Source organism: Lichenostomus cassidix, chromosome 29, assembly GCF_008360975.1.
Source record: "Lichenostomus cassidix isolate B80296 chromosome 29, HeHo_3.0, whole genome shotgun sequence".
Classification (NCBI taxonomy): domain Eukaryota; kingdom Metazoa; phylum Chordata; class Aves; order Passeriformes; family Meliphagidae; genus Lichenostomus; species Lichenostomus cassidix.
Window position 1 is genome coordinate 1,845,574 of NC_139509.1, and position 17,330 is coordinate 1,862,903.

General features: G+C 65.7%; 1 protein-coding gene across 7 annotated transcripts in view; it reads right to left on the reverse strand.

The window, feature by feature from the left end:
* ITGA7 (integrin subunit alpha 7) overlaps window positions 1-17,330 on the reverse strand; it is a 28,379-nt gene that overhangs the window by 10,561 nt on the left and 488 nt on the right. For 5 of the 7 annotated variants that reach the window (XM_085041156.1, XM_085041159.1, XM_085041158.1 and 2 more), the window contains exons 2-16: window positions 15,056-15,183; window positions 14,896-14,975; window positions 14,552-14,807; window positions 13,696-13,827; window positions 13,475-13,594; window positions 10,881-11,088; window positions 9,623-9,816; window positions 8,654-8,742; window positions 8,331-8,458; window positions 6,750-6,845; window positions 4,947-5,008; window positions 3,768-3,937; window positions 2,542-2,694; window positions 2,027-2,139; window positions 1,033-1,231 (exon numbers count right to left, since the gene is read on the reverse strand). In XM_085041156.1, coding sequence (XP_084897282.1) covers window positions 1,033-1,231; window positions 2,027-2,139; window positions 2,542-2,694; window positions 3,768-3,937; window positions 4,947-5,008; window positions 6,750-6,845; window positions 8,331-8,458; window positions 8,654-8,742; window positions 9,623-9,816; window positions 10,881-11,088; window positions 13,475-13,594; window positions 13,696-13,827; window positions 14,552-14,807; window positions 14,896-14,975; window positions 15,056-15,183 — 2,128 coding nt within the window. The remainder of the gene's footprint in view (window positions 1-1,032; window positions 1,232-2,026; window positions 2,140-2,541; window positions 2,695-3,767; window positions 3,938-4,946; window positions 5,009-6,749; window positions 6,846-8,330; window positions 8,459-8,653; window positions 8,743-9,622; window positions 9,817-10,880; window positions 11,089-13,474; window positions 13,595-13,695; window positions 13,828-14,551; window positions 14,808-14,895; window positions 14,976-15,055; window positions 15,184-17,330) is intronic. The other 2 variants (XM_085041162.1, XM_085041163.1) reach the window with 2 other exon arrangements.

Consider the following 17,330-nt stretch of genomic DNA (forward strand, 5'->3'; position numbering starts at 1 on the left):
GGGACACCTTGGGACAGCCCGGAGCCCCTGAGGACACCTTGGGACCCTCTGGGCACGTCACAGACCCCCCTGGGGACACCCCGGGGACCCCCAGGACTGACCTCAAACCCTCAGGACCATCCTGACCCCACCCTACACCCCCAGTGCCATCCCCACCCCTCTGCCCATACTGTCCCCTCCTGTCCCCAGTCCCCTCACCCCCGTCCCCAAATCCCCTCATCCCTGTCCCTCCTGTCCCCCCCGTCCCCTGAAGTCCCCAAGCCCTCACCCTGTCCCCCTGTCCCCTGCTGTCCCCAGCCCCTCACCGCTGTCCCCAAATCCCCTCACCCCTGTCCCTGCTGTCCCCCCGTCCCTCCTGTCCCCCTGTCCCTGGTGTCCCCAAGCCCTCACCGCTGTCCCCCTATCCCTGCTGTACCGCTGTCCCCTGCTGTCCCCAGCCCTCACCGCTGTCCCCAAATCCCTCACCACTGTCCCCTGCTGTCCCTGCTGTTCCCAGCCCTCACCGTTGTCCCCCTGTCCCCTGCTGTCCCCTGCTGTCCCCTGCTGTCCCCAGCCTCACCGCTGTCCCCTGCTGTCCCCCTGTCCCTGCTGTCCCCTGCTGTCCCCCGTCCCTCCTGTGCCCTGCTGTCCCTGCTGTCCCCCTGTCCCTGCTGTCCCCAGCTCACCGCTGTCCCCCGTCCTCCTGTCCCCACCTGTCCCCTGCTGTCCCCTGCTGTCCCCAGCCCTCACCGCTGTCCCCTGCTGTCCCCCGTCCCCTGCTGTCCCCTGCTGTCCCTGCTGTCCCCTGCTGTCCCCAGCCCTCACCGCTGTCCCCTGCTGTCCCCCTGTCCCTACTGTCCCCAGCCCTCACCGCTGTCCCCCCCGTCCCCTCCTGTCCCCTGCTGTCCCCTGCTGTCCCCCCTGTCCCCTGCTGTCCCTGCTGTCCCCAGCCCTCACCGCTGTCCCCTGCTGTCCCCCCCTGTCCCTGCTGTCCCCAGCCCTCACCGCCGTCCCCCCCGTCCCCTCCTGTCCCCTGCTGTCCCCAGTTCTCACCGCTGTCCCCCCGGGCTCCTCGAGGCGCAGGGCAGCGTAGGGCAGCTCGGGGGGCAGGGTGGCCACCAGCAGGGCCTGGTGGGCATCGTCACCGTCACGCTGTGGCTCCGAGGGGTCCGAGGGCTCATTGGTCACCTGCACCTCCAGCGCCACGTCCTTCTGGTCACTCATGGCGAAGATGGCAGTGCCATCCTCATCCCTGCGGGCACAGCACGACATCCCTGGTCACTCATGGGGAAGGTGGCAGTGCCATCCTGACCCCCTTGGGGACATCCCTGGTCACTCATGGGGAAGGTGGCAGTGCCATCCTCGTCCCTGCAGGCAGGGTGACCTCTGTGAGAACCCTTGGGGACATCCCTGGTCATTCATGGCGAAGATGGCAGTGCCATCCTCATCCCTGCGGGCAGAGTGACCCCTGTGAGAGCCCTTGGGGATATCCCTGGTCACTCACGGCCAAGGTGGCAGTGTCATCCTCGTCCCTGCGGGCACAGCACGACAGCCCTGGTCACTCATGGGGAAGATGTGCCATCCTGGCCCTGTGAGAGCCCTTGGGGACATCCCTGGTCACTCATGGCAAAGGTGGCAGTGCCATCCTGACCCCCTTGGGGACAGCCCTGGTCACTCATGGAGAAGCTGGCACTGCCATGCTGACCCCTATGAGAGCCCTTGGGGACACCATGGTCACTCATGGCAAAGATGGCAGTGCCATCCTCATCCCTGTGGGCACAGCCACTGTGAGACCCCTTGGGGACATCCTGGTCACTCACGGAGAAGGTGGCAGTGCCATCCTGGGGACATCCCTGGTCACTCACGGAGAGGTGGCAGTGCCATGCTGACCCCTTTGAGGACAGCCAAGGTGGCCCAGGTGACCTGGGTGGCCCAGGTGGCCCTGTCCCCTCACCTGGGCAGTGGCAAGGACAGCCCAGGTGGCCCTGGTGACCCTGGTGACCTGGGTGGCCCTGTCAGGACAGCCCAGGTGGCCCTGTCCCCTCACCTGGGCAGTGGCACGAAGTCGTTGTCACCCCGGCGGGCACAAAACTGAGGCCACAGCTGCAGGTGGCTCTGGCAGATCTTGTCATCGCCGCAGCCCTGGCGCAGGAAATGCACCTGGGGGACACGGGGGGACATGGGGACAGTGCGGGGACACCTGGGGGACAATGCGGGGACACCTGGGGACATGGGGACAGTGCGGGGACACCTGGGGGACACGGGGGGACAATGTGGGGACAATGCAGGGACACTGGGGGGACACCCACGAGGGGTGGGACACTCGTGGGAATGGCGTGGGGACACTGCAGGTGACCCCAGGTGCCATGGCGGGGACAGAAGGGACATTCCAGGTGGCCCCAGGTGGGATGGGGGGACACAGGGGACACCCCAGGTGGCCGGAAGTGGGACGGGGGTGACAGGGGGGTGACACAAGTGACACAGGTGACACATGGGGTGGCACAGGTGACAGAGGTGACCCAGGGGGTGACACACACAGGTGCCCCAGGCGACAGTCCCCACCTCGGCTCGGTGCGTGCTGGGCTGGCGCGGGCTGAGCGCGGGTGACAGCGGTGGCAGCGCTGTCCCCCTGCCCCCCCGGTGCCACCCCCGTGTCCCCACGATGCCATAGGCCAGAGTGACAGGCAGGGGACGCAGCTTGTCCCGGATGTCGTCCTGAGGAGGAGGAGGAGGGAGGAAGGTCAGCGGGGCTGGGGGACATGGAGGGAGACAGGGACAAGATGGGGACAGCGTGGGGACAGGGTGGGGACAGGGGTGGGGATGAGGAGGAGGAGGATGAGATGAAAAGAAGGACAGGGGTGAGGATGAGGATGAGGATGAGGATGAGGATGGTGAGGTCACAGCACGCATGTGCAGCCGGAAGGTGGGGATTAGGAAGGTGAGGATGAGGAGGATGAGGATGAAGATGAGGAAGGTGAGGAAGGTGAGGATGAGGAAGGTGAGGAACGTGAGGAAGGTGAGGATGATGAGGATGAGGAAGGTGAGGCTCATGCACGTGCAGCCGGAAGGTGGGGATGAGGAAGATGAGGATGAGGATGAGGATGAGGATGAGGATGAGGATGATGAGGATGAGGAAGGTGAGGCTCACGCACGTGCAGCCGGAAGGTGGGGATGAGGAAGATGAGGATGAAGATGAGGAAGGTGAGGATGAGGATGAGGAAGGTGAGGAAGGTGAGGATGAAGATGAGGAAGGTGAGGCTCACGCACGTGCAGCCGGAAGGTGGGGATGAGGATGAGGATGAGGATGATGAAGATGAGGAAGGTGAGGAAGATGAGGCTCACGCACGTGCAGCCGGAAGGTGGGGATGAGGAAGATGAGGATGAGGATGAGGATGAGGATGAGGATGAGGATGAGGATGATGAGGATGAGGAAGGTGAGGCTCACGCACGTGCAGCCGGAAGGTGGGGATGAGGAGGATGAGGATGAGGATGAGGATGAGGATGAGGACGAGGACGAGGATGAGGATGAGGATGAAGATGAGGATGAGGATGAGGATGAAGATGAGGATGAGGAGGATGAGGAAGGTGAGGGTGAGGAAAGTGAGGAAGGTGAGGATGAGGAAGGTGAGGATGAGGAAGGTGAGGAAGGTGAGGATGATGAGGCTGAGGAAGATGAGGCCTCACGCATGTGCAGCCAGAAGGTGGGAATGAGGAAGGTGAAGATGAGGATGAGGATGAGGATGAGGATGAGGATGAGGATGAGGATGAGGAAGGTGAGGCTCACGCACGTGCAGCCGGAAGGTGGCACTGTCGCAGCTCCTGGCTCCCTGCCCCGGCAGCTCCAGGCGCGCTGACCGCTGGTGCTCAGGGTCCGAAGGCTCTCTGGCCACGAATGACCCCCGCGGGCTCAGGCCGCGCCGCCGCCGCTCCGAGTCCAGCTCCAGCACCAGCTGCAGCTCTGCGGCCAGGGGGGGACGGGGGAGAAATGGGTGGGGGTCCCAAATAACGGGGAGAATGGGGGTCCTAAAGGATGGGATCCCAAATTATGGGGAATTTCGGGGATCGGCGGGGGTCCCAAAGGGTGGGGTCCCAAAGGCGGGGGTCCCAAAGGACGGGGCAGTTCAGGGTTGGAGATGCTCAGGGATTGGGGCTCCCAAATCATGGGGGAATTTGGGGAATTGGGGGTCCCAAAGGGTGGGGTCCCAAAGGATGGGGAGGTTCTGGGGGTTGGAGATGCTCAGGGGTTGGGGGTCCCAAAGGATGGGGGAATTTCAGGGATCGGGGGGTCCCAGAGAGTGGGGGTCCCAAATCATGGGGGAATTTGGGGGGATAGGGGGGACCCAAAGGGTGGGGGTCCCATAGTGTGGAGGAATTCAGGGAATTGGGGATGCTCAGGGATTGGGGGTCCCAAAGGGTAGGGGGGCACGAGGATCGGGGGGTCCCAAGGGATGGAGGAATTCCTGGGATTTGGGACCCTCAGGGACTTGGGGACACTCAAGGATTGGCGACCCTCAGGGATGGGGGTGATCCCAGGATTTGGGGACTCCCAGGGACTCGGGGACACTTAGGGACAGAGGGGATTCCCTGGGTTTGGGGACTCCCGGGGGTAGGGGGGACCCTCAGGGATTGGCGATTCCCAGGGACAGGGGGTGATCCCCAGGGTTTGGGGACCCTCAGGGCAGTGGGGACCCTCAGGGACTTGGGGACACTTAGGGACAGGGGGGATTCCCCAGGTTCGGGGTCTTCAGGGCCGAGGGGACCCCCAGGGTTTGGGGACCCTCAGGGATCGAGGGACTCTTTGGGTTTGGGGACTCCCAGGGACGGGGGTGACACTCAGGGACTGGGGACACTCAGGGCTCGGGGGCTCCCAGGGACAGGGGGTGATCCCCGGGCTTTGGGGACCCCCGGGGACAGGAGGACCCCCATTTCCCGGTGTCCCCCGGGGGTCCCGCGCCCCCCGAGCTCACCGAGCCTGGGGCTGTAGCTGGCCGGGCTGGCGGTGTAGCTGAAACACACTGAGACCTCCACGCTGCGGGCAGGGGACAGCGGGTCAGCAGGGGGACAGGGGGGACATGGGGGTCAGGGGTCAGCAGGGGGACAGGGGGACATGGGGGTCAGGGGGTCAGCAGGGGGACAGGGGGACATGGGGACAGGGGGTCAGCAGGGGGACAGGTGACATGGGGGACAGGGGGTCACCGGGGGTCAGCAGGGGGACAGGGGGGACATGGGGACAGCGGGTCAGCAGGGGACAGGGGGACATGGGGGTCAGGGGGTCACCGGGGTCAGGGGTCAGCAGGGGACAGGGGGACATGGGGGTCAGCAGGGGGTCAGGGGTCAGCAGGGGCGTCAGGGGGTCAGCCAGTGGGTCAGGGGGTCAGGGGGCACATGGGGTCGGAGGGTCATGGGGTCAGAAGGGTCAGCAGGGGGACAGGGGGTCGGGGTCAGGGAGTCAGGGGGTCCTGGGGTGGGGGTCAGGGGGGTCAGCCAGTGGTCAGGGGGGACAGGGGGTGACATGGGGGGTCAGAGGGTCAGGGGTTCAGCCGGGGGGTCAGGGGGTCAGGGGGTGACACGGGGGGTCAGGGGGGTCAGTCGGGGGATCAGTCGGGGGGTCAGGGGGGTCCTGCTGCCCCCACAGCGTGTCCGGGATGGGGGACACCGGGGGACACAGATGGGACACGGTGACACGTTGGGGACATGGGTAGGACATGGGGGGACACGGGGAGGTGGCACGTTGGGGACACGGGGGGACACGGTGGGGACATGGTGACACATTGGTGACACGGAGGGGACATGGAGGGGACACGATGACACATTGGGGACACGGTGGGGACACGGTGACACGTTTGGGACACGGGGTGACACGGTGACACGGAGGTGACACGGGAGAGGTGACACGGGGGAGGTGACACGGTGACACACGGGTGACACGGTGGGGACACGGAGGGGACACGGAGGGGACACGGTGACACAGGGAGGTGACAAGGGGGAGGTGACACGGTGACACAGTGACACGCTGGGGACATGGGGTGACATGGTGACACGGGGAGGTGACACGGTGACACGTTGGGGACACGGGGTGACACGGTGACACACGGTGACATGGTGGGGACACGGGGAGGGGACACGGTGACACGTTTGGGACATGGGGTGACACGGTGACACGGGGGAGGTGACACGGTGACACACTGGTGACACGTTGGGGACACGGGGAGGTGACACAGTGACACACTGGTGACACAGTGGGGACATGGAGGGGACACGGTGACATGTTGGGGACATGGGTAGGACACGGGGGGACACGGTGGGGACATGGGGGAGGTGACACGGTGACACGGAGGTGATACGAGGAGGTGACACGGGGAGGTGACACGGGGAGGTGACACGGGGAGGTGACACGGTGACACGGTGACACGGTGGGGACACGGAGGGTGACACGGGGGAGGTGACACAGTGACACGTTTGGGACATGGGGTGACACGGTGACACGGTGACACGGTGACACAGTGACATGTTGGGGACACGGGGAGGTGACACGAGGTGACACGGTGACACGGGAGATGGCACGGGTGGGATACGAGGGCGACATTGAGGTGACACGGGGGAGATGACACGAGGATGACACGGGAGGTGACACGGTGGGAACACGGGGAGGTGACACGGGGGAGGTGACACGGGGAGGTGACACGGGGAGGTGACACGGGAGGTGACACGTTGGTGACACGGGGAGGTGACACGGGAGGTGACACGGGAGGTGACACGGCGCCACCCACCAGACGCCGGGCTGGTGGCGGCAGTTGCTCTGCTCCAGGTCGAGGTGCGGCGGCAGCAAAGTGACATTGCGGGACACGTGAACCACCGGCCGGGCTCTGGGGACAGCGCGGGTCCGGGGAGACCCCAAATCATGGGGGGACCCCGAACCGGAGAGACCCCGGGAGGGTGGGGGGAACCGGGATTGGGGGGATTCGGGGGGATTTGGGGGATTTGGGGGATTTGGGGGTTTTTGGGATTTGGGGGATCTGGGATTTGGGGGACACGGGGATTTGGGGGATTTGGGGGGGCTGGGATTTGGGGGAATTCGGGGGGATTCGGGGATTTGGGGGATTTGGGGATTTGGGGGTTCACGGGGATTTGGGGACTCGGGGATTGGGGTTCACGGATTTGGGACTCGGGAATTTGGGGGATTTGGGGCATTCCCAGGATTTGGGGAATTCGGGGATTCGGGAGTTCCTGGATTCGGGAGGTCCCGCGGATTTGGGAGACTCGAGGATTTGGGAGGCTCGGGATTTGGGGGATTTGGGGATTTGGGGGACTCGGATTTGGGGGATTTGGGGGAGACTTGAGGATGTGGGGGGATTCGGGATTTGAGGGGATTCGGGGATTTTGGGGGTTTCGTGAATGGGGGATTCCCAGGGGCTTGGGGAGACTCAGAGATTTGGGGGGATTTGGGGGGGACTCGGGGATTAGCGGATTTGGGGATTGGGGAGTTCCCGGGATCTGGGGACTTCCCGGGGATTTGGGGGAGACTCGGGGATTTGGGATTTTCGTGAATGGGGGATTCCCAGGGATTTGGGGGAGACTCGAGGATTTGGGGGGACTCGGGGATTTGGGGGATTCACGATTAGGGGGATTTGAGGATTTGGGGGATTCGAGGATTTGGGGGACTCGGGGATTTGGGCGATTCCCAGGGATTTGGAGGGACTCGGGGAGTAGAGGATTCCCGGGGATGTGGGGGAGACTCGGGAATTTGGGGGATCCTTGGAAATGGGGAAATCCCAGGAATTTGGGGGTCCCCAGGAACTGGGAATTCCCAGGGATTTGGGGGAACTCGGGAATGGGAAATTTCCATGTATTTGGGGGATTCTCAGGGATTTGGGGATGCCCAGGAATTGGGAATTCCCACGGATTTGGGGGATCCTCGGGAATGGGGAATTCCTAGGGGTGCGTGGGTTCTCAGGAATTTGGGGTCGTCAGGGATCTGGGGGTCTCCGGGAACGGGGAATTCCTAGGGATTTGGGAATTCTCAGGGATTTGGGGCTCCTCAGGGGTCGGGGGTCCCAAAAATGGGCGGGGGGCTACCCAGGTGTGTGGGATCGTCAGGAATTGGGGGTTCCCAGGATTTGGGGGTCCTCAGGGATTTGGGGCATCCTCGGGAATGGGGAATTCCCTGGGATGTGGAGAATTCTCAGGGATTTGGGGCTCCTCAGGGTCGGGGATCCCAGAAATTGGGGTCGGGGGCTCCCCAGGTGTATGGGACCATCAGGATTTGGGGTTCCCGGAGGGTCTCTCGGGGGGCTACCCAGACGTATGGGACCATCAGGATTTGGGGTCGCGGGGGTCTCTGGGGGTCTCACCTGTAGAGCACCACGCTGTCGGCCAGAGAGCCCACCAGCAGGTCGGGGTACGCATTGCCATCCACGTCCAGCCCCCCCGAGAGCGAGTAGCCGAACGCCGAGACACCCACCGACTGCCCGTCCAGCACCTGGGCAGGGGGGGCTGGTCACCGAGACCCCCAGGGACAGCCAGGGACCCCCAGGGACAGCCCGGGACAGCCAGGGACACCCAGGGACACCCAGGGACCCCCAGAGACACCCAAGGACCCCCAGAGACCCCCCGGATCCCCCGGGACACCCCGAGACACCCAGAGACCCCCCGAGACCCCCCGGGACCCCCTGACCTGGGCCGGGGCGGTGACGATGCCCAGCGCGCTGCCGTGGTAGATGAACACTTTGCCCGCGCCGTCGAACGGAGCGCCGACAGCCAGGTCTGGGGAAAAGGGAGATTTTGGGGGAAAAGAGGGGATTTTGGGGGGAAATAGGGGATTTTGGGGGAAAGGGGGAACAATCCCCAGCCCTTGGGGACCCCACAAAAACTCCCAAACCCCTCAGCCCCAAACCCATCCAGGTCCAGGTCCATCCCCAGACCCCAAACACCCCTAAATTCCCCCTAAACCCCCCCCAAACCCCCCTAAATCCTCCCAAATCCCCCAAATCTCTCACCCTCGAACCCACCCCGGTCCAGGTCCAATCCCAGACCCCAAATCCCACTAAATGCCCCCTAACCTCTCCCAAACCCCTAAATCCCCCAAACCCCCAAATCTCTCTCCCTCGAACCCATCCTCGTCCAGGTCCATCCCCAGACCCAAAATCCCCCAAATTCCCCTCAAATCCCCCAAATCCCCCAATCTCTCATCCTCGAAGCTGTCCCGGTCCAGGTCCATCCCCAGACCCAAAATCCAACCCAAATCCCCCAAATTCCACCCCAAATCCCCCAGATCTCTCACCCTCAAACCCATCCCGGTCTAGGTCCATCTCAAGCCTCCAAATCCACTCAAATCCACCAAAATCCCCCAAATCCCCCAAAATCCCATCAAACCCCCAATCTCACCCTCGAAGCCGTCCCAGTCCAGCTCCAATCTCAGCCCCCCAAATTCCCCCAAATCCCCCCCAAATTCCACCCCAAAACCCCCCAAATCTCACCCTCGAAGCCGTCCCGGTCCAGGTCTATCCCCAGACCCCAAACACCCCAAATTCCACCCCAAATCCCCCAATCTCACCCTCGAAGCCGTCCCGGTCCAGGTACAATCCCAGACCCCAAACACCCCCTAAATACCCCCAAATTCCCCCCAAAACGCCCCAAATCTCACCCTCGAAGCCGTCCCGGTCCAGGTCCCCGGCGGAGCTGAGCGCCGCCCCGAACATGGACCCTCGGGACCCCTCGAGGCGCACGGGGGTCGCGCTGTCCCAGAGCCCCCCCGGGTTGATGTACACGTACACTGCTCCCCCCAGCTCCGCCTGCCGCTCGAAGAAGTGGGGAGCGCCCACCGCCAGGTCCGTCCAGCTGGGGACAGCGGGGTCACTGCACTGTCCCCGGGATCGGTTTGGGGACAGCGGGGTCACCCACCGCCAGGTCTGTCCAGCTGGGGACAGCGGGGTCACTGCACTGTCCCCTAATGGGGACTGGGGACAGCGGGGTCACCCACCGCCAGGTCCGTCCAGCTGGCGACAGCGGGGTCACTGCACTGTCCCCGAGTGGGGTTTGGGGACAGTGGGGTCACTGCAGTGCCCCCCAGAATGGGGACAGTGGGGTCACCCACTGCCCCCCGGGATGGGGTTTGGGGACAGCGGGGTCACCCACTGTCCCCCGAGTGGGGACTGGGGACAGCGGGGTCACCCACCGCCAGGTCCGTCCAGCTGGGGACAGCGGGGTCACTGCATTGTACCCAGGATCGGTTTGGGGACAGCAGGGTCACCCACCACCAGGTCTGTCCAGCTGGGGACAGCAGGCTCACCCACTGCCCCCCGGACGGGGTTTGGGGACAGCGGGGTCACCCACTGCCCCCCAATGGGGACTGGGGACAGCGGGGTCACTGCACTGTCCCCGGGTGGGGTTTGGGGACAGCAGGGTCACCCACTGCCCCCCGAGTGGGGTTTGGGGGGAAATGGAGTTTGGGGGAGAAAGGGGTTTGGGGGATCGTTAGGGATTTGGGGTCCCAGAAGTGGGATCTGCCCAGGGGGGTCTCACCGGGATTTGGGTGGGGGTCTCAAAAATTGGGCGATCCTCGAGGACTGGGGCCAAATCTCCCCCAAATCCCCCCCCAAATTGCCCAAAGCCCCTCACCCTCAAACCCATCGTGGTCCAGGTCCATCTCCAGACCCCAAATCCCCCCAAATCCCCCAAAATTGCCCCCAAATGGCTCTGTCCTTGGGGATCACACCACGGGTGACACCGAGGTGTCCCACGGTGACAATGGTGACACCCAGGGGTCCCATGGTGACACCGCCATGTCCCACAGTGACAATGGTGACACCCACGTGGTGCCACAGGTGACACCGCATGTTCCCCGGTGACAAAGGTGACACCCCCGCGTCCCCCGCTGCCACCGCCGTGTCCCCCGGACCCACCCGTCGCTGTTGAGGTCCAGCACGGCGACAGCGTGGCCGAAGGCCGAGGTCAGCTGGTGACCTTCCAGCACAGCCTCGGCCACCAGGCGGTTGGCACTGTCGCGCCGCAGGATGACAACAGCGCCGGTGTGGTTGGCGCGCGGAGCTCCGGTGACAAAGCTCAGCTCCTGTCGCCTCGTCAGTCCCGCGCCCGAGTCCACCGAGAACCCTGCGGGGACAGGGGGACAGGTTGGGGACAGCCGGGATGGGGACAGCCGGGTCACCCCCAGAACCCTGCAGGGACACGGGGACAGGTTGGGGACAGCCCTTTCACTCTCGGAATCCTGCGGGGACATGGGGACAGCCGGGTTGGAGACAGCTCTGTCACCCTCAGAATCCTGCGGGGACATGGGGACAGCCCGGTTTGGGACAGCTGGGTGACCAGGGTCACACCCAGAGTCCACCGAGAAACCTGCGGGGACATGGGGACAGCTGGGCTGGGGACAGCCGGGTCACCCCCAGAACCCTGCGGGGACATGGGGACAGCCGCGTTGGGGACAGCCGGGTGACCCTCAGAATCCTGCTGGGACAGCAGGGACAGCCGGGTTGGGGACGGCCCTGTCACCCTCGGAAACCTGCGGGGACACGGGGACAGCCAGGCTGGGGACAGCTGGGTGACCAGGGTCACACCCAGAGTCCACCGAGAAATCTGCGGGGACATGGGGACAGCCGGATTGGGGACAGCCCTGTCACCCACAGAAACCTGCGGGGGCATGGGGACAGCCGCGTTGGGGACAGCCGGGCTGGGGACAGCTGGGTGACCTCAGAACCCTGCGGGGACATGGGGACATCGCAGGGTTGGGGACAGCCCTGTCACCCTCAGAAACTTGCGGGGACATCGAGGGGTTGGGGACAGCCGGGTCACACCCGGAACCCTGCGGGGACATGGGGACATCGCGGGGTTGGGGACAGCTCTGTCACCCTCAGAACCCTCCGGGGACATGGGGACAGCCGGGTTGGGGACAGTCCGGGGAAGGGGGGAATTGTCCTGGCGGGAATTGGGGGAAAATACGAGAATTCTCCTCGTGGGAATTGGGGGAAAATAGGGGAATTCTCCTGGTGGGAATTGGGAAAATCCTCCTGGTGGGAATTGGGGAGAAATGGGAAAATCCTGCTGGTGGGGATCGGGGCTCGGCGCAGCCCCCCGGCATTGCCAGCGGGGGAGATTTTGGGGGGAAAAGGGCAGAATTTGGGGTCAGAGCAGCCAATCCGGAGCAGAGCCCCCTGCCCGCGTGCAGTGCTTGCCGGGAGCAGCACCCCGAAGCCCCCCGAGCACCCCAAAGCCCCCAAAGCACTCCAAAGCCCCCCGAGCTACCCAAAGCACCCCAAAGCACCCCAAAGCCCCCCAAGGCCCCCCAAAGCATCCCAAAGCCCCCCGAGCCACCCAAAGCCCCCAGTCCATGCACCCTTCATGCACAAACATCACCGCGGGGACAAGAGGGGACACGGGGGGTGTGGGGACACGCCAGGCTCTGCGACCCCCGAAACCCCAAAACCTGGGACCCCAAAACCTGGGACCCCCAAACCCTGGGACCCCCGGGCTCTGTGCCACCCCCAAGCCTGGCGATGTCCCCAGCACAGCCATGGCACAGCGACAGGACACGGGAGAGGGATGGGGACAGGATGGGGACAGGGATGAGTGACAAGGATGACAGCACAAAGATGAGGGGACAGGGATGAGGGGACAGGGATTTGAAGGGACAGGGATTGGGGGACACAGGGACTGGGGACAGAGACTGGGGACAGGGATTGGGGACAAGGATGGGAACAGGGATGAGTGACACAGGGGATGGGGACAGGGATGGGGGGACAGAATGGGGACACGGATGGGGACAGAGCCCAGGGGGGTGACAGACACGACAGGGACAGGGTGGTGCAGTGGCAGGGGCGTGGCGCGGCCACACGCGTGTGCGGGGGGTGGCAGGAGGTGACACTGTGGGGACAGGGCCGTGTTTGGCGACACGTGTGCAGGGTGACACCGTGGGGACAGAGGCCTGTTTGGGGACACGGGGCAGGATCTGTGTCCGCTGGGGACACGAGTGGAGAGACAGGGGCGTGGTTGGGGACACGAGTATGCCCAGGGCGGGGGATCTGTGTCCGCTGGGGACACGCGTGACACCTGCCGGGGACACCTCTGCACAGGTGACACCCGCGTCCGTGGGGACACGCGGGAAAGGGACATCCGGGAAGGACACACGAGTGTCCAGGAGGGGACACGCGTGACAGGACACGCGCGGGACTGCAGGACCCTTCCGGGGGGGGGACACTGCACGGGGAGGGTCACACGTGGGTGGCACATGGATGGCACACCGGCAGGGTCACACCCAGGTGACACACTCGTGTCACACCGCCAGGGTCACACACAGGTGGCACGCGGGTGGCACACCAGGAGGGTCACACACGGGTGACACACGGCAGGCACACCAGGAGGGTCACACACAGGTGACACAAGCGTGTCACACGAGTGGCACACCAGGAGAGTCACAGGCGGGTGGCACACCGACAGGGTCACACGCAGGTGACACACGCGTGTCGCACGCGTGTCCCGCACGAACCCAGGTAGGAATTGTGCGCCACATCGGCGGCCGCGCCGGGAACTCTCTCGCCGGGCTCGGGGGTCCGGAAGACCCTCTGGTCGGGGGCGGCGCTCTCAATGTTTGTCACAAAGAGCAGCCCTGCGACCGCGACACAGACACGGGGAGGGGGCGTCAGGCCGGGCCGGGGCGGGGAGGGGGCGCGGCCGCCTGGGGGTCTCCCGGGCCGCCGCCCCCCGTACCGAAGTAGCTGTTGGCGGGCACGGGGATGAGCGAGGGGTCCTGGTCCTTCTCGCCCCCCGCCTCGAACGGGCCGAAGTCGGGCCGCAGCAGGTCCAGCGAGCTCTGGTTGAGCTGCTCCACGCGCAGGGTCCCTGCGGGGCCCGGGGACACGGGGACAGCGTGGGGACATCGTGGGGACACCGTGGGGACACCCCAGAGACCCCCCAGAGACCCTCGTATAGCTCCATGGGCAAGGATCCCCTCCCAGGTGACAGGGGACATCGAGGGGACAGGAAGCTCTGGTTGAGCTGCTCCACACGCAGGGTCCCTGCGGGGCCTGGGGACACGGGGACAGCGTGGGGACATCCCAGAGACCCCCCCCAGAGACCCCCGTGCAGTTCTATGGGCAGGGAGCCCTCCCCAGGTGAGAGGGGACATGGGGACATTGAGGGACACCGAGGGGACAGCGAGCTCTGGTTGAACTGCTCCACTCACGGCGTTCCTGCGGGGCCCGGGGAACACGGGGACAGCGTGGGGACAGCGTGGGGACATCGTGAGGATATCGTGGGGACATCCCAGAGACCCCCGTGCAGTTCTATGGGCAGGGATCCCTCTTCCCCAGGTGAGAGGGGACATAGGGACACCGAGGGGACACAGTGGGGACCCCTCACCCTCCCAGTGGTGAGTCTCCGAGCAGGAACATCCACCCAGACCCCAAACCCTGAGGGGTCCCACCGCCCCTCACCCTTCCAGTTGTAGGTTCTGGGCGCCCCGAACCCTAAACACCCACCCGAGACCCCAAACCCCCACCCAGAACCCCCCAAACTCCCACCCAGACCCCCAAACCCCCCCGCAGACCCCCAGGCAGCCCCTCACCCTTCCAGTTGTATGTTCCGGGCGCCCCCAGCAGCACGTAGCGGCGGTCGGGGCTGAAGGCTGCCGCCAGCCCCTGCTGGCAGGTCCCGAAGCGCTCGTGGCCCGGCGGTCGCCCCTCGCAGAACTTCCACTCGCCGCCGTCCAGCTCGTCCCGCACGCGCAGGTCCTGGCTCAGCACGAAGCAGCGCCCGATGACATCGCGCGTCTCCAGCGGCTGGCGCACCCGGTGTCGCACCTCGTAGCGGTGAGCGCAGGTCTGGGGACACCCCGGGGGGTCGCGGCGGGTCGGGACACACCCCGTTGAGGTGTCCCCGCTGTCCCCTCGCTGTCCCCTCGGCGCTCACCACGATCTTGCCGCCCGGCCCTTGGCTCTTGACGCTGACCCCCAGCCACTGGTTCTCCTTGCTCTCCCGTTGCGGGTCCACTGCGGGCACGGGGAGGGGTCAGCCCGGCCGGGACCACCGCCCCGGGTCACCCCGGGTCACCCCCCGGGTGGCGGCTCACCCCCCTCATCGATGGGCACTCGCCAGCAGTCGGACAGCTCGGTGGTCAGCGGGCAGGCGAACAGCCCGCCGGTGCGGTTGGCCCCCTGGCCGGGCAGTGCCAGCGCCTGGGGGGCTCCGACCAGCAGCCTGGGGGGGCAGAGACCCCCGTCAGGGCCCGGGAGGGTCCTGGGGACACCGCGGGTCACAGAGCCCCCCCGGGACCCCCGCGCGGCAGTGCCAGCCGCCCCCGCGCAGCTGTGCCACCCCCGTGCCCAGCGCGGTGCCAGCGCGGCCCAGCAGCTGCTGCCGCCCCGGCGTGCCGGACAGCGGCTGGCGACACTGTGGGGACAGCAGGTGACACACCCCGGGACAGCAGGTGACACACCGGACACCCCGAACACCCCCTGGCCCCCACGCGGACCCCACGAGGGGACACGCGGCTCGCCCGCGCGGTGCCACCGGCGGCTCCTCGGTGGCCGTGGGGACATCGCGGCCACCGCCGCCCCCTCGGCCCGCGGTGACAATGGCCCGGGGACACGGCGGAGCCCCGGGGGGTGGCAGGGAGGCAGAGGCGGTAAAAATAAACTGGAATTCACTCAAAATAACCGCGCGGCAACATGCCCAAAAAAGGAGGGAGGACACAGCGGCACCGGGCGCCCCACGGAGCCGGGCTGGGCACCCCGCGAGGGGACAGGCGACAAGGCCAGCCCGAGCCCCGTGGGGACAGGCGGGGGACATCGGGACAGCCGAGCAAACACCTGCAGCGGGCAGCGGCGGCCAAAGCGCCCTCGGTGCCAAGAACGCGGCGCGGGCGGCAGCGCTGCGACAGCGCGGCGACACCGGGATGGAGGGGACGGGGGGGATGGCGAGGCGAGGGGACACGAGGGGACAGCGCGGTGTGAGCTGCCCGAGCCGGGGGTCCTTGGGGAGGAGACCACCGGGCGAGGCCCGAGAGCTGCGGGGTTGTCAGGGGACATGGGCCTGTCAGGGGGACATGGGGGAAAAGGGACACAGAGACAGGGGGACAGGGGGACATGGTGGCTTGGGGACATGGGGAAAGGGGACACAGGGACACGGGGACATGGGGGAACTGGGACATGGGAACGGGGGGATACGGGGGCAGGGGGTCTCGGGAACACGGAAACAGGGGGACAGGGGATCAGGGGGACACTGGAGCAGGGGGACATGGGGGACACGAAGGCAGAGGGACACGGGAACAGGGCGATACGGCAACAGGGACAGGGTGACAAGGGGGACAGGGAGACACGGGGACATGGGAACAGGGGATCAGAGAGCCACGGGAACCAGGGGGACACAGGGACAAGGGGCCATGCCGACAGTCGCCAGTGGGCGTTAGCCGCAGGGAGCGGCTCGGGAGCGGTGGGCGCGGCCGGAGGTGTCCAGCCGGGGGGTCACTCACTCCAGCCGGGGGGTCACTCACTCCAGCCGGGGGTCACTCCAGCCGGGGGTCACTCCCTCCAGCCCATCACCCCCAGGCCGCTCCGGCACAGCCATCGCCCCCCGAGCCCCCCCAGAGCCCCCCTGCCCCGCTAATGCTGAATAATCGCGGAACGCGCAGGCGGCCTGGCACTGTCCCTGTGCCTGCTGGCACTGCCACCGTCCCTGCTGGCACTGTCACCGTCCCTGCTGGCACCGTCCCTTCGCTCTGCAGCCCGCTGCGCTCGGCTCCGGGGGTCCCGCTGTCCCCCAGCCCCGCGGCGCTGCCGACCCTCCCAAAATCCCGGGGATTCCGGTATCCCCACCAGTGTCCGGTTCTCCTGCTCTCCCCATTGTCCGGCGACCTTAGCCCCATTCCCGCCCCGTTCCCGGTGGCTTTGTCCCACCGGACACCCCAAATCCCGGCAATAGGATCCCCCAAATCCCGGAATTCCCGATTTCCCCCATATGCTGGCAATCGGATCCCCGTAAATCCCGGCAACAGGATCCTCCCAGCCCCAGAACTCCTGCTTTGCCCCAAATCCCGACAATAGGAACCGGGAACTCCAACCCCGAAATTCTCAATCCTCCCCAAGGCATGGCAACAGGATCCCCTCAAATCCCGGGAACAGGATCCCCCAGCCCCAGAATTCCCAATCCCCCCCCCAAATCCCGGGAACTCCCGATTTCCGCCCAAATCCCGAGTTCAGGATCCCCCAAATCCCGAGTTCAGGATCCCCCAAATCCCAGGAACAGGATCCCCCAACCCCAGAACTCCTGATTTCCCCCAAATCCCGGGAATAGGATTCCCCCCAGCCCCTAAAGTCCCGATTTCCCCTAAATCCCGGTAACAGGAT